This window comes from Gracilinanus agilis, chromosome 3, assembly GCF_016433145.1.
Source record: "Gracilinanus agilis isolate LMUSP501 chromosome 3, AgileGrace, whole genome shotgun sequence".
NCBI lineage: Eukaryota > Metazoa > Chordata > Mammalia > Didelphimorphia > Didelphidae > Gracilinanus > Gracilinanus agilis.
Window position 1 is genome coordinate 217,851,982 of NC_058132.1, and position 16,670 is coordinate 217,868,651.

Consider the following 16,670-nt stretch of genomic DNA (forward strand, 5'->3'; position numbering starts at 1 on the left):
TTTGGGAACCACTGATAAAAGATGCTTTGATGGATTTGTGATCTCATCAATGTTAGTTATTCCTTCAGAGGTTTCTACCTCAATCCCACTCATACTTTATTAGCCAAAGAGAACTCTTATTCATATCTGCTTTAAGTCAGTCAAGGGTATTTGCAGATCTAAAAAATATATCCACTTAATTCTTAATTGTACATGAAAGTTAGAGGCATTAGTCTGTGTCTCCATCACAGTAAGTAAATAGTAAAATGTGCCCCTCCCTCCAAAGTAATAGTAGATTCAGCTATAATTCATCATGAAGGATTTTAATAATAATTTGTAGTTAATGAGAAGGTCACATCATCTTTATTTGTAACATTTTTCCTATGTAAGATCTTGGATTTGAGAGCAAATATATAAAGGTCTTCCTACCTGATTTTGACTTACTTTATTTGTTTTTTTGTTATAGCGTACAACCTCACTTAAAAAAATGTTTTGAAGGAATTGCCTCTGTAGAATTCACTGAAAATTTAGAGATAACTCACATGAAGAGTAGTGAAGGAGAAATTGTAGGACTTGTAGACACAATTTCCACAGTCAAAGCTAGAGGTCAAGTGGAAAAGTGGTTGGTTGAATTAGAGGCATCTATGCTAAAATCTCTACATAAGGTAAAATTCTGTCCTTCCTTCTTGACTATTTTAATAATTAAATAATATATGACATTAATAATAAGAAATAATAATAACATAATAAGAAAATATATAATTCAATTATTCAGTGAATGGCAGGTACTTTACCAAGTTAATTAAAGATAATTCAAAATGCTATGTAGAATGGTAAGCTTTTCCAAGTTTCATAAAGGTATGTGTGTGTGTGTATACATATATATAAATATATTTATTTATTTACAAAATGAAGCAAAAGATAAAAGAGAATAACTTAATGTTGATGTTTACATTTTGGATTTATTTTACTTTGGAGTTTAACGTTTTAATTTGAGTGTTAAGAATCTTCAGTCTGGGTGAAAATGATTAATCTATTATTATTATAATTCTGACTTTTTATTCAAATCTCCCCTCCACTAGACTGGCATTGTATTGGTTCAGCTAATCTGTCACAGACAAGTAAATGCCTTATCCTTCCTCCTTTTATTGGGAGTACTAAGCTGCCAGGTGTTCTTATATACAACTTGACATTTTCCCTGCCAAAGTATATTCTGTTTGTAAAAGCATCTTCTTGAGTCTATAGTTTTGCTATTTCAAAGTAGACTAAAAAAGGTAGTGAATAAGAGATTATTTACAATTATTTTAAAATGCTATTCTGTCTCTTGTTTCTCAAAATATTTGCATTTATGTATGGGAGGTTGTGAAGTGTTCTTGCTCTTCCATTGTACATCAAAGGAGTTTTTATTTTATTTGTATGAGTGCTTTCTCTACTGACTCAGATGACAACCTCTTAAGAAATGCTATAGCTAAAAAATTCAGCTGAAAAAATTTAGAAAGCAGCCAACTTTCTAATGGCATGTCTCTGCACATATATATGTGCCTAGGTTGAGCCAACAGAAAGATACGCAATCTCCTTGTGGGCCTTCATAATGTAAGGGTGAAAAAGGGGTTTTATGGGTTCAATATATTAAAGATGGTTGCCAGAGGATTGAACTATTATCAATCCTCAATTAAGAATAATCTCTAATCAGAATTGACTTTTATGGAAGTTCATTTACATGAGAGAAGAGAGAGAGGAAGAAAATAAGAATATATTTCATTAATTAATCCAGGTAGATCTTAACCCTCAGCTGAGGGTTAAAGGGTCTGAAGCCTGGAGGTGAATGGAACAAAATTCATTCACAGAGTCTATAAAAGGAATTTTCTTAATAGAAGTTCAGGAAGATTCAGTCTTTAAATTCACCACGTGGAACAGTCTCTGTCACGAACCAGAAAAGCTCCCTCATGTCCCTTCACCAAACCAGAAGCAGCCTCACTCATTCAACTCCCTCTTTTAAAGGGGTCATGTATGGGTCACTTCCAGTGCCTTCCCCTAGCCTGCGTGTCCAATCACAATAGACAAAGCGTAGGGGGCGGTCAGTTGATTCTGATTCGTTACTCACTCTAGCACACGTTGGGTTAGGACCTCCCAGAATTGGAAGGTGCTCTCACCTTTGGTGATTAAATCTAAAGAATGGGCAGTGTAGACTTAATTTAATTATCACAATATATAGACCTCTCAGCTTCTAAGACCTGCCAGGATTTTAGATTTTAGAGGCGGCAAAATAGACAAAAGGAGGAACATGCAAACAAATACAATGTGAAACATGAAAAACACATTATGTTTCTGTGTAATTGGCCTAAATACATGGGAGCCTCAATGTGTATCTCTTCATTATCTAAATATAATTACAATTGAATTACTTTAATTATTAAATCATATTTAATATTTTTGGATTCTCTGTATCAGTGTCTGTACTTTTATTTCTCTATCATAATGGATTATAAGAAGTTTGCTGTGATATACTATCTAGAAAGTTAGAGAGTTAAATGAACAATAATAGATTTCAAAAGCTATGTTAAAGAACCCCATATACTCAGAGGGGATAAGATTCTGATAAGTGAAAATCTTGAGAATATAAATTCTTGTTAGAACTTCCTCTAAACCTTTCCTAATGCTCTGTGTCTCCTACCCATGTTCCTAATAGTTCCCTTTAAGAATACTTTTTACTTAATACTTTTAAGAATACATTTCTCTCTTTGTCATGTCTCTGTTGTGCCCTTTTCTGTCCCTTCAGCTTTCATTATCCCTTGATCAATTTCTCTGTCCTATTCGGACTCTGCCCTATTCAGACTCCCTATTGTGTCTTCTGTGACTTCCTTGTGTTTCTTTGTAGCATTCTTATTGACAGTAGCCTTCCATCTCTTTTCCCTGCAGGGTTCTCCTAGAAATCCAAAATGGTAACCGTTTATCATCAAAAAAATTAGTTTTGTTAATGGTCATATATTAAGTTGACTGTCATCTTTGGTTATTATATGTGGTGCTAGTTTGGGATGAGGATTATAATCAGTGGGAAAATATACCAGGGGATGTATGTCCTGTTCATAGTTCTAAGCCTGGTGCAATGGACCACTCAAAGCCTGAGGGTTATGACATCAAATTTCTTTAATAAAAATATATTCAATAATCCCCAAGTTAAAGCTTTCCACAAAGATTAAACAGGTGAAAATAGCCCTTACATTTCAGGGGCTCCCCACCAAAGACTTAGGGCTTTCTTTTTATACCCTTCCCTCATAACCAGATTGGGAATGAGGGTGAAGCAGGGAGGAGAAAGGCAGGGTTGAATTAATTTGGGCAAAATGTTCCATGCAAATTCATAATGCCATTAGCAAACAAAACATCAATATATTTAATATACTTGCTATCTTCACATATTCGAAGGATTAAGTTTTATTTGTGAAATCATGTGCATGGTGCCTTTAGAACTTGTGTGTTTGTTTTTTAAGTTGTCACACTGTTCAGTAGTGCTAATTTTTAGTAAATAGCTCTGTTCAAATAAAACACAAAGTGGTTGAAAAAAACTCAAAGTGTTTTCTTTTTTGATCAGGTAATTAAAGAAGCAATTGATGCCTATCCCAAAAATGAACGTATTCAATGGGTAAGAGAATGGCCCGGACAAACAGTTCTTTGTGTATCTCAGGTCTATTGGACATTGGAAGTGCAAACAGCTATTCGAAGTGGGATGGAGGTAATATTTGTAATTACATGTGAGAAAAAGGAAATTTGATAAATAGGCATGTTTGTAAGGGATGAATGCCAACAGTTTAAGTTAGTGAGACATACCTGCAGATTCAGCAATATCATTAAAGATGAGTACCAATAGTCCAGAGATGAGGTGGGGGTGGGGATTGGGGGGGAGGTTGGGTTAGGGTTCAGGGAGGGATGGAGAAGGGGGTGTGCTACCATGGAAGCAGTGACTTTTGGCCTTGACAATCTTCCCTTCTATTTGGGTCAGTTGTGCCAATGACTCAATCTTTTTTTAAAAAAAGGGTCACACAGCTATGAAGTGTCTGATTTCAGATTTGAACCCAGAACCTCAATCCACTGAACCTGCCCTTGGCTATTCATCTTTTAACCAATCACATAAATGTGGATATTGCTTGTCATTTGGGGATGCCTAGTGTAAATCATGAAGTTTCGAAGTAATTTGTAATAGTGTTGAGCAAAATACTGGGAACTCTAATAGGTACAATATAATCAAGTATTTATACTAGGAATACATTGTCTGGAAGGGAGGCAATATAGTGTAAATGGGATAGAAAACTGGCATTATTACTATTAGGAAGCCCTGGGTTCAGAAGATTCTGCCTTTGTGATATACTGTATCAGCCAGGTGGTTCAGATAAAATATAGCTTCCAGAGTCAGAAAGACCTGAGTTCAAATCTATCTTTGGACAGTTTCTAGCTGTGTGACTTTAGGCAAGTCATTTAACCTCTCTTTGCCTCTTTCCTCTGCTGTAAAAGGCTGACAATAATAGCACCTATCTCCTAAGATTGTTAAATAATATTTTTGAAGTACTTGGTACAGTGCCTGGCACATAGTAGGAGCTATATGAATGCTATCATTATCATCATATATCATCAGATGTAGATAAGTAGATTATCACCTTAGAAAATAGTCTGATGGACTGAATAGTGGCTTGGCCATAGTCCCACAGTAATGGTGATGATCGATAGAGTGATTATCCCTCCTAGGAGTCCCTTCCACTAGTGAAATCATTTAACCTATCCCCCTTACCCCCATACGGGATATTGTTGGGGATTAATACCTGAATAAAGGGATGTACCTGAACTCCCCCAGCATTGCTCACGATTATTTCCACAGTGCATCTATGTAAAAACTGCCCTTTGATTTGTGCCCCTTTCCTTACCCTTCCTTCTGGGGCCTCAGAACCACATGTTGAAGCCCTAGGGGTCAAGCCTACAAACATTTATTTACTTATAAAACCCTTCCCTTCTGTCTTAGCATTGATACTATTTGTTTCAAGGCAGAAGAGTGGGAAGGACAAGACAATTATGATTAAGGGACTTGCTCAGGGTCACACAGCTTGAAAGTACCTGAGGTCTGATGTGAACCCAGGACCTCCTGGCTTCAGCCCTGTCTCTCTGTCCCCTAAGTCCCCTAGCTGCCCCTCCGACAAGCATTTATTAAGCAACACCATATGCCAAGCACTGCATTAAGCGCTGGTGGTATATATGATTCAGTTTCCTAGATTTAGGTTCTGGAAATATGGTGTCAGTAGGAGAAAAAGCTCTGGGCTCAGAAAATTTGAATCTGATTTGGCTTCTGACATTAATTTGTATAAGCTTAGGCAAGTCATCTCTGTGATCATCAGTTGCTTCATCTGTAAAGTGAAAGCATTGGACTAAATGTCCTCTCAGGACCCTTCCAGTTCTAATATTTTACTTCTGATTCTGTGGTGCCTTTGCTTAGAGAATGCCTGCAGTTTGGATTGCTACATGCCACTACCTTAGTTCTTTTCTCCTTACTGTTACAGCAGTCTACCACTGTGCCGCATTGTGTGAAGTGATGCTTTAGAAAGCCTTTAAGGCTTTTCTTTTTGGCCCATGCTACTGTCGACTCCCTAACTTGCTATGCCTATTATAATTTTTAAATGCCTTTTAGTAATACTAAATTCCTTGATTCTGTATTCACAAAACAAACTTTTAATATGTAATACATGTTTTGGTCCGTGACATTTCTCATTATACTGTGATAAATTGGTATTCTGGTACAATTCATTATAGTGAGTTTGAGTGTCATGGGCCATTTTCCCCCAAGGCCTGATTCTTGAATGAGTTGATCATTAAGGTTTGGGTCAGTATAACTGAGAACAAGATCCTAAGTTTTTAGTCCAAGAAAATACAACAAACTTGGAGCCTTTCCATCATTACTTTATTTAGTATTACTACAAGATCAATGCATCAATTGCATACATAATGCATCAATTAATGCATCAAAAACAATTTATGTTTTTGCATGCATGTAGAATAGTAGATATAATAATAAGCTTAAGGGAATAGAATATTTACTGAATTAGTATGTAGGTAGCATGGTAGTTGGGACACTGGACTCGGTGTTTGAAATATATGAGTTTGAACCCTGCCTTAGATGTTTATTCTACCCTGGGCAAGCTATTTAACTTTTCTCAATCTTAGTTTTCTGTAAAATGGGGCTAATAACATCTATCCCTCATCTGTATAAGCACTATATACATGTTAGCTTATCATTAATTACTTATCAGTGTTATTCATTTTAAGAAATGTCATATGAAGTTGAATAACTTTCTTCCTGATTTCTTTGTTATCTTTCAGGCTCTTGAGAATTACCTAAAACAGAGTTCTAGGCAAATTGATGACATTGTCACTTTAGTTCGTGGAAAATTGTCCAAGCAGAATCGAGTGACCCTTGGAGCATTGGTGGTGCTTGATGTTCATGCTAGAGATGTTCTTGCAGTTCTTGTGAGCAAGGAAGTCAGTGATGATAGTGACTTTGAATGGTTAAGTCAGCTTAGGTACTACTGGCTTGTAAGTAATATCAATGAATCTCATTATAAAGTAATTTTAGTTCACAGCTTTTCAATTTATGCTTGCCTGCTGACACAAAGAATAGTCTTACTAATGAAGATATTTTTGCTGATGATAGACTACACCCAGCCAATCATTTGGCAGAGTGCAGATTAAAGCAACCAATAGCTATATGATATATAATTTTAAAATAAAAATTATTCTTTTAATTGTTGTTACCTGCCAATTGTGCTTGCTGAATCTACAGAGTTAGAATTAGTCCAGCCTAAAATTGGATTTTGCAAGTTCTAAAATACAGGGTATCCCAACAGTCTTAAGTACAGTTTTAATCTTATATCCTATACTTATGTGGTACTTGGGTCATCCCCCTTCTCACACATGGGAACCCCAGACAAGGTGTACACCACCCTAGGTTCTAGATAATCTCCAAGCCTGCATCAGAGGACACATAGTTCAATGCAAAGACATTTAATGAAAAAGTATAGTAAGAAAAGTAGCAATAAGCCAGGTGTAGTGGAATATGCCAGTGATCTCAGCTACAAGGTAAGATAAGCCTCTCAAATCTCTGAAGCACAGGAGCTCTTCTTGGCAGTGATGGCCCATACCCATCTGGTATACAAACTAGGTTCAGCATTAATATTGTGAGGTCCCAGGTTGACTAAGAAGGAATGATCCAACCCAATTTAAAAATGAAACTGATCAAAGTTCCTGTTGATCAGTAATAGGATTAGGCTCCTATACTTACTGTGTGGGCAAGATGAAGAGACTCCATCTCATGATGCCATCAAGCTGCTCCCAGTGATTTTGCTCATTGCTGTTCTCAAATGGTGCATGCATCCCTGAGTTGCTGCTCTGGAGGTTTGGTGATCACTGTGGTCACTATAGTGCTTCACTAGTCACTTTGTTGCTGCTAGGGTGTTACTCCTTCTGACATATAGAGGTAAAGCTTCTATTACCAGTTTTTGAACTTTAATTAAGAGTCCTTAGCTAATTGGGGGCAGCTGGGTAGCTCAGTGGATTGAGAGCCAGGCCTAGAGATGGGAGGTCCTAGGTTCAAATCCGGCCTCAGACACTTCCCAGCTGTGTGACCCTGGGCAAATCACTTGATCCCTATTGCCCACCCTTGCCACTCTTCCACCTATGAGCCAATACACAGAAGTTAAGGGTTTAAAAAAAGAAAAGAGAGTCCTTAGCTAAGATACTAGCTCATCTCCATAAGAATAAGAAAGGACTCTACCATTTTTCTTTTAGCTTAGAATCCAGAGGTCTAAGCTTCAGTTTTCTTCAGTGAGGGGAGGTAACCACATTTAACCTCCTCCTCTTCTTCTTCTAGTTTAGCAGTAGTGTGTTTTTTTCCAAGCCTCAATGAGACTTAGAGTTAGACAGATGCCTTTAATTGTCATCAGTTCCTGATTACCTCCCCCCCCCCCTTTAAAATCATTTTAAAGAGTGATTTCTCCACAAAATTCCATAGGAAGTTAGTCCTAGATCTGAATGTTCTTCACTTCTCCCCTCCCCAGATCTATTTGTCCTTATTCAAATGAAAAGGGAGATTAGATAAGAACAAAAAACCCAGAAGTCCCATCACTTTCCTTGTCAGCCCTTGGTACCAAATACCTTCCTTTAATCTATTTATGTGTTTAGCCAAAAGCTGCTTGGTATGGCTTCCATTTTATAAGGTAAACATGAGTAATAATAAGAATATCTTTCATTTGCATAGTTTTATAGTCTAACTTTTCATACACCTCCTATCTCATTTGTTCTTAAAACTTTACTGCTTCATTATTTTTATTCCTTAAAGAAAGTGTCCTGCATAGCAAGGATATAGTCATAATTCTTACATTAAAATTATCATTCAATTATCTATTATGTTTCTCAGAAGGAGATAGCCTACACTGAAATTAATTAGCTTTATAATAGTTAATGTATATGTTGGTGCCTTCTTTTAGTATTGACCATATCCAGAGGTGTTCTCAAATGATATTTATATTGAATAGTGGTGAGATTTATTAGAGGTTGGGATGTTTCCACAGGTTCTGGAGAATAAGTGAGTGTAACCACATACTGCATAAATATAGATTTCATCTTTTCTACTTTTTACTGAGTTTTGATAGGCCTGATTCAAAGGCTTCATTTCCAATGATTTATAAAGATTATGTGGTGGAAAATATTTTAGCATTAAAAAAAACAAATCTTATTTCAGGAGTGAGATAGCAAAGAAAGTAATCTTCCTCATTATGTATGTATGTATGTGTGTATTTGTTATACAGATATACACACATATGTGAATATATGAAGATATATGTGTATAGGTAATATGTATTTTATACTAATCCCTTAGTTGCTAGATATATATGATATATATGAAATGTAAACTTACATATATATGTGTATGTCACATATATATGTTGTTCTTTGGTATTGGTGTACCAGTTTCTATCTTTGTGGGGCTCAGGTATGATTATGATTCAGTACATAAATACTATGTGGGCATTCTGAAATAGCCATTTACATAATGATAATAATAACTCACGGCCATGATATAGTAGAAAAAGCACTGAACTTTGAGAGCTTAGAAAATATAAAGTTCAAAGTAAAGTTTAAAAAGTACAAAATAAAATGTATGCATTAAAAATAAAAGCTTAAAAATATAATGAAAAGTTTAAAAATTTTAAAAACCAAGATAATGCAGATTTTCTCCTGATCCAGCTATTTTTCATCCCTATATCTCTTAAAATTATGACTTCTCAGTTTTCTCATATTCGAAATGGGAAAAACAAGAATGACAGAGTAGATCGAGGGTTCTTAATCTGGGATCTACAGACTTGTTTTTGGAAATATTCTGATAACTTCATTTCAATATAGTTGGTTTCCTATGTATATTTTAAAACATTATTCTGAGAAGGAGCCCATAGATTTTTTCAGATTGCCGTACTATAAAAATAAAGTTAAGGAACTCCTAAACTAAATAATATCTAAAGTCTCTTAAAATTCTAAAAATCATGGATTCTGTGAAAACAACAACAACAACAACAACAAAAAAGCAATACCCCTCTGGCACTAGGACCCAAGATCCAACAGAAATGAATAGTTTTAAAAAACAGATGGTACATGGCTTCCCAGGATGTGCCAGGCCATCAAAAAACACTCATTGCCATTAATATACAATATATTTTTGAATCATTACCTGCTCACCCCATGGAAAGATGAAGGAAAAATTATAGTGGAGTAGTAAAGTTGGTATGAAGCTCAAATTAAAACACTGCCCTCATTATTTTGAGTTTATTATGTGAGACAAACTTATTTGCCACTTGTTATTTCCACTGAACCAGCACTATTCTGAACCTTCTCCCTCTGCTTCTCTATCACAGACCTTGCTTGACTGATGAATCAGTTTCTCTTTTGTGACTCCTCCCCATTTCTTCTCTAATTTTGTTGATATTGATAGATCCTGGCTAGAATCAGCACAGCCCTCTAGTTATATTCCTCCAGGTCATTCTCTGCTTTGGGACCTATTAATTACCCATAATCACAGACAGACATTGGAGACATTATCACAAACTAAAATAACTCCTTCATCCCTTAATCAATAGCTCAGACAATGCTGGAATCTTTTGCTACTTTATAATCTGTCCAGATGGGGATAATGGAGTGAAGAGCTTTGATTGTAAGGTTCTACAGTGACAATTAGTCCATAAAAATTGACTTATAAAATTAGCTAGGCTCTGGAGAGCTTTCCTTTCATCCTCTCTCCTGTCCCTCTCTCTGTTTCATTCCTCTCCTCTCTTATTCCTTTTTTCTCTTTTTATTTATTTATTTATTTATTTATTTATTTTTTATTTTTTTAAACCCTTGTACTTCGGTGTATTGTCTCATAGGTGGAAGATTGGTAAGGGTGGGCAATGGGGGTCAAGTGACCTGCCCAGGGTCACACAGCTGGGAAGTGGCTGAGGCCGGGTTTGAACCTAGGACCTCCTGTCTCTAGGCCTGACTCTCACTCCACTGAGCTACCCAGCTGCCCCCCTTTTTTCTCTTTTTATTAACTGGGTGTCCTTCTCTTGCACTGGTTCAAAGTGCAAAGGCTGTTCCCCAGCCTGGTTCTACTCTTATGACCTGTTCTGTTTTCTGATTTGGTCTAGTTTGTCCTTCCTTAGGTAACTTGTTGGATCCTCTTTCTAGGGTCTCACCATATTAATGCTTAATTTAGTGAGGACACCTACTTGGCCTTGCTCATTGCAACTGGGAACTCTTGAGATCAATAGAACCCCCAGCTTCACAGTTCCCCAACAGTAGGGATTATGACATGTACCACAATATTTATGTGATAGAGAGCTGTCGAGACTCTTCAGGAAGCACATAAAACCTGAAAAGCAGGTGGAGGCAGCCACTCCATCTCCTAGGAGCACAGAAAAAAAAATTTGCTATGAATGAAAGAGGATTTCCCAGGGTGTTTGCCCCAGTGAAAACTGTTTAAGAGCGTCTATCCCCTAGAAACTTTTTATTTCCCTGTCCAAGATGGTCTTCATCATATCCTACCTGTATTAGAATTTGGTTTCCGTGACTACTCTCTAGATTACAAAAAAACAGCTCTGTATTGATTGAAATATCAAATATTCTCTAGGGAGGTCAGGGATATTTTTGAAATTCTCCTCTAAGTCTAAATCACTAACCATATGATTTAGATGCTTTAGTTGAATCTGCCAGATCCTTCTGGACTTGTTGTGCATGACTTCTGTCCTGTAGTTTTGGGAGATTTAGCTAACTCCTTTTCACATTAGCCTGGGTGTAGGTCATCACCAGCTTTTTTTTTTAATTTTTTTTATTTTAAACCCTTAACTTCTGTGTATTGACTTATAGGTGGAAGAGTGGTAAGGGTAGGCAATGGGGGTCAAGTGACTTGCCCAGGGTCACACAGCTGGGAAGTGTCTGAGGCCAGATTTGAACCTAGGACCTCCCATCTCTAGGCCTGGCTCTCAATCCACTGAGCTACCCAGCTGCCCCCATCACCAGCTTTTTTAATGATCATTGGGCATTAATCCTCATTGAGTCCCACCTTTGGCTAAAGAATTTTCCTGGGTTGGCTTCTAGTATTAAAGTCCTCTGTTGGTTAGGGAAAAGCCTCTGCAATTTGATCCATCTCTTTCCTGCTGCTTGGACTCTGAACACAGCTTTAGGTGCAGGATTGTCCTCTCCCAAAGGCAAGGCTGTTGAAGTCACTTCCATTCCCTATCCATCCTCAGGCTGCCCAATTTTTATGACCCTTCCTTTGGCCCACCACTAGGAGTGATGGTTATTAAGGTACAGAGAGGCAAATTGAGGAAGACTTCACTTAAGGAGAACCTTCCTAACCATAACAGTTGTACAAAATTAGAGTTTATTACCTCAGAACACAGTGAATTCTCACTCATCAAAAACTGCTGCGATTTTAGAACCTATTACTGTTTAAGTCATACTGATTCTTTGTCATCCCTACTTTCTTTTCTAGATTTTCATTAACCATCTTTTAAAAGATCTGTTCTAGAATTTTTCCAGAAAATAAAATGAAGCCCATTGACATAGAGTTTGTAGAATCTATTCTTAATTCTTTTTTCAAAAAGTAGAACATATGCCCTTCTTCAGTCCTGCAATCCTTTCTTTTTCTGTGTAACTTTTTCAAATATCACTGACACTGGTTTAGTAACAACTCAGTACCTGAGGCTGTTTATCACTTGGACTCAACATTCTTTCAGGGATATAATGAGGGCCAGATGACTGGGAAGTCCTCAAAGAACAATGAGGTGCTTTCTTACTTACTCCTTGCCTTGGGTATCAACTCCCTTTTCTTGCTTGCTTGCTTTTCTTTTCTATTTCTTTCTTTTAACCTCCAGGACAAAGATGATTCTCCTGGGCAGAGAAAACAAAAGCAAAATAATGGAATAGCTGGCTTCTCTTGTCAGATACTGTCATCTCATTCACCTAGAGCAGCATCCCTAGCCCTTTCTGATCCTTCTTTTCCTTCAGTGTATCCTTAGAAACAAAAATTCTTTTGTCCTAGGCATTTCTCACTAGCTTCAGCTCATTATAAGTTGCTGCATTCCTAACACTAATGTAACAGAATTGTGCAGTGTTCTTATAATTCATCTTCTATTACCTATATGTCTTCCAAATTTCAATATTGCTAGATTCTCATCACTCCCGGACTAACTTTCCCTGCTGAATTTCAGTCTATGAGAGTCTACATTTCCTTCTGAATCCTTTGATACCTATCCCTCTAGTTACCTAGGGTATGGACTCAGTCTAAACTCAGTTTTCCTCTCCTCTTTCACAAACTCTAGGAAAGAGAGGTTACTTCCCAAAGTTCCCATCATTTCTACTCTAGCAGCCAGTTCCTGCCCATTGATGAAAATGATATATCCTGTGTAGAATTTCCCCTTATTATTTCCATTACATTTTGAAGAATGAAAACGTCAAACAGTGAAGAAACCAGATGGTTTGTTTTGAGGAGATACAGATACAGGGGTAAAAGGTAGCCCTTTTCAATACAGCAGACCCATCCAAATACTTAATCCATTCGTGATTTTCGTATCACCAAGGCTTAGTGATTTATGTACAGTGTGATTTAGCATCTTTCATTAGGCCCTCTTATTCCTCTTGGTATGTTGTCTGAACTTTGGACAGATGGGGATAAACATTTGAGGTTATAACTTTTACTCCTAGCCCCTTCCTTAGATTCTATCTGCTGTATAGTTCTGGGTGACCGAACTACTAATCTTTTTCCTTATTATAGTTACTTTCTTTGGTATCTAACTTGCTGTATATATGAGACAGTTTTCTCCCTCCCCAGGCTTTTTTAGTCTAAAGTTCTCTTGACTAAATTCAGAAATACATCATTCTTTTGTTAGGTGCATGCCAATTACCCTCCTCAGCCAAGAGTTTGTCATTTGTATATTTTAAGTCATGGTTCAGAAATCCAGATTCCATTCTTAGATATCATGCTTTTAAGCCAATGGTTCACTTCTCGAATCAGTATTGCACCTCTGCATTCTTTGCATTAAAAGGTCAACAGTGAGGAAAATACAATTTCTGGTCCTACGATCTTCAATTTCTTGGGCAAGTCTTCATAACTGCTGACAATACTTTCTAGATTCCTACTGGCAGTATTTTTAGTGCACAGGTGAATCACCAAAAGTGACTCATAGTTGTCTGTTCAAATAAGTCTGTAGAGGTTCTCATGTGTCAAATGCATGTTATGTAAAGAGAAGAAAACTCCCCAAGGGTATTATCAAGTCAATAAATAGTTGTTTTCCTGCTCTCTCAGCCAAACATCATTAAACACAAGCACTCTTCTCCTTTTCCTCTGCCCTTTCCTAGATGGATGACCTGACACATTCTACCTTATTGTTCCTTGAAAGACCAGCAGCTGCCTCTTCTTAGAGCAAACAGCTCTCTTCTCTTCAGGAAAATCCTAAAATTTGTTTTTAGTTTTAATTGTACAGTTATTCTCTTCCCTCTCTTCATCCTTCCTATGATATTATTTCACCCCCCAAACTCTTGACCAGACTCAGATTTTCAATCTTTCATTTCCGATCTCTCCACTTATTTTTTACCATGAGCTTTGTTTCTGGTCCTGTTTTCTTTTCTTTTTTCTTTTAAAAGATCATTTCCTTGTCCTGGACACTCTGAAGTCCAGAGGCTTAGTTCTCAAGTCCTTTCACTTCTTCAGTGGAGGAGACTATTGTAGACAGCAGTGATTTGGCTATGGTAGAGAGATAAACTTGGTACACCCGATGGTGTATCATACCACTACTCACTCTTCCACTCTCCCATACTGATTGAGACTTATTTTCTTAAACTACTTGAGCATTCAAACTTTACCTTAAGATCTTTTTAGACTTTATCACTTTTTAACAACTGTATAGTCACTCTCTACTTTCCCCCGCCCCTAATTGGTCTTAGCAATTTGTTTCACTTACCAAATGAACTTTACTACTTTGTTCTATCATCTCATATTTACTTGATCTTGTCAAATTACTTTCATTTCCTTCTCCTTGAGTCCTTCTCTTCAATTTCTTACCATTTAATACCTTTCTTCTTTTAAAATGAGCCCTTCTACTATAAACTCAAAGTTTCATCAGGTTTTTGCACTTTATTAGAGGAGAATGCGGTCGAAATCACAGGATGAATAAGACCATAAAAATGTATTCACAATTAAAATATTCTAAATTTGAACAATGAATGGCTTAGAGAATTTCTCTGTTAAAAATAACCATTTTATTCTACTATATTCCACTATCTTACAAATCCTTGAGAATCATTTATAACAATTATCAGAATAGTGGAACTTTGGAGCTAAAGGGGAATTTAGAAACCATATAGTCTAGCCTTCATTTTGCATATGTGAAAATTAAGGCCTAGATAAGAAAATTGGTTTTCCAAGTTCATACAGCTAATTAGTGACAAACAGAACAATGACCCAACCTTCTTAATTCCAAATCCAGTGCTCTTTTCAATATATTGCCTCCCCCCCAAATCTAAAGTAATTATTTATTTAGATTTAATTATTTGGTCATTGGACTTTTCATTTAAAGTGTCAGATTCTACTTTTAAATTCCATTTGTTCTGTTTCTTTGCTTGAACTTAGGAGGAACATTTGGAAACAAAGATGATCAATGCGGGTTTACGATATGGATATGAATACCTAGGTAATACTCCTCGTCTGGTTATTACTCCACTTACAGATAGATGCTACAGGTAAATCTATCAATTTGTAAAACTATCAAAGCCATAAGTTTTTCCATTAAAATAACCAAGATGATTTCTTAAGTTATAGACTGCTTTCATAGATACGCATCAGTTTTTTATTACTACTTTGTCTTGTGGTAAAATACTATCTTGACATGTCTTTTTCTTGGAGTTTTTTAGAATTTAGCAGTTTGGAGTCATTAAGATCTTTTATTTTGAATATTGATATTCTTTGAAAGGAGGCTTTGGTTCTGTATTCTGTGTTATATTGAGTCTTGGGGGATATATATTTATCTGTATATGAAAATATTACATATAACATATATTGGTATGTATATACATGTATTAGAATATATATATGTTACTGACAACTAAATGTGAACTGAAATTTTGTCTATTAAAGTCTGTTTTTACATTGACCTGCTCTGAAAGATTAGGAAATTCTGCCTTCTGCTGTTGTCATCCTTCATCTGTCCCTGTTGCCATCTAGATCTTTGATATTGCTGTAGTATTGCTTCTTTTACATTATTCTTGTGATATTGCTGCTCTTCTCAATATTGGGTAGGGCCCATCTGTGATGGAGAAGCTTCCAACCCAGGGCCTTGGATCTGGTGCAAACTTTCTGACTACAGTTCTTTCCAGCTACCTTCCCAACAATGTGAGGATGTCCCAGTTACAGGTAGAGAAATGGTCTTAGCTCCAGACTCAGAGCTAGTCTCATCTGTATTTCAGGCAAATTTTCTGGAAGAGACAGAACAGTGATAATGCTCTACCTGTTGGGATGTTGAGATTGGCATTTTTACTTCTTGTTTCTTGTTCCCTGAGGTGGAACTGAAATAATTGGAGGCTAGGCAAAGATCTGAATTTCTCTACAAGAACTCATGAGACATTGAACTCTTTTTGGAGAGAGTTGAAGGAAGAGATCATTTTCAAAGGGACTTCATTAAATCTTGCATAAACATTTTAACCTATGAGTGAACTCATCACCTGTAAGAGAAAATTTCACCTAAGAAAGCAAGAAGTTAGGATTTTTAGGGACTTCCATTGATTCCTATGCTCCCCATAATGAGCAATGCTGATGCTCTTCTTCTGTTCATACCAGGAGCTGTCAAAGATTTATTTTTCTGCTCCTTCTAGGTAAGTTTCTAGCTTTGTTTTTTTGAGTCTGACTCTAGAAATATATCTGGAGCTTTGAAAGTAATTGTGGTAAAGGGGGCCTTAGTAGCAGGTTCTTAGATATGGTTCTGAGCTGGGTTTTGTAGATAACTCCTCAATCATTAGTATTCTATAGAAAGAATTTCTGTATCTCAGAAGACATAATTTTTTTTAACATTTATTAATATACATTTTTAACATGGTTACCTGATTCATGCTCCTCCTATCCCCTTCACCCCCCCCCC

General features: G+C 36.6%; 1 protein-coding gene across 1 annotated transcript in view; it reads left to right on the plus strand.

The window, feature by feature from the left end:
- DNAH7 (dynein axonemal heavy chain 7) overlaps positions 1 to 16,670 on the plus strand; it is a 371,101-nt gene that overhangs the window by 163,521 nt on the left and 190,910 nt on the right. The window contains exons 19-22 of the mRNA XM_044669069.1: positions 446 to 644; positions 3,569 to 3,709; positions 6,337 to 6,549; positions 15,170 to 15,279. Of these exons, the coding sequence (XP_044525004.1) occupies positions 446 to 644; positions 3,569 to 3,709; positions 6,337 to 6,549; positions 15,170 to 15,279 (663 nt within the window). The remainder of the gene's footprint in view (positions 1 to 445; positions 645 to 3,568; positions 3,710 to 6,336; positions 6,550 to 15,169; positions 15,280 to 16,670) is intronic.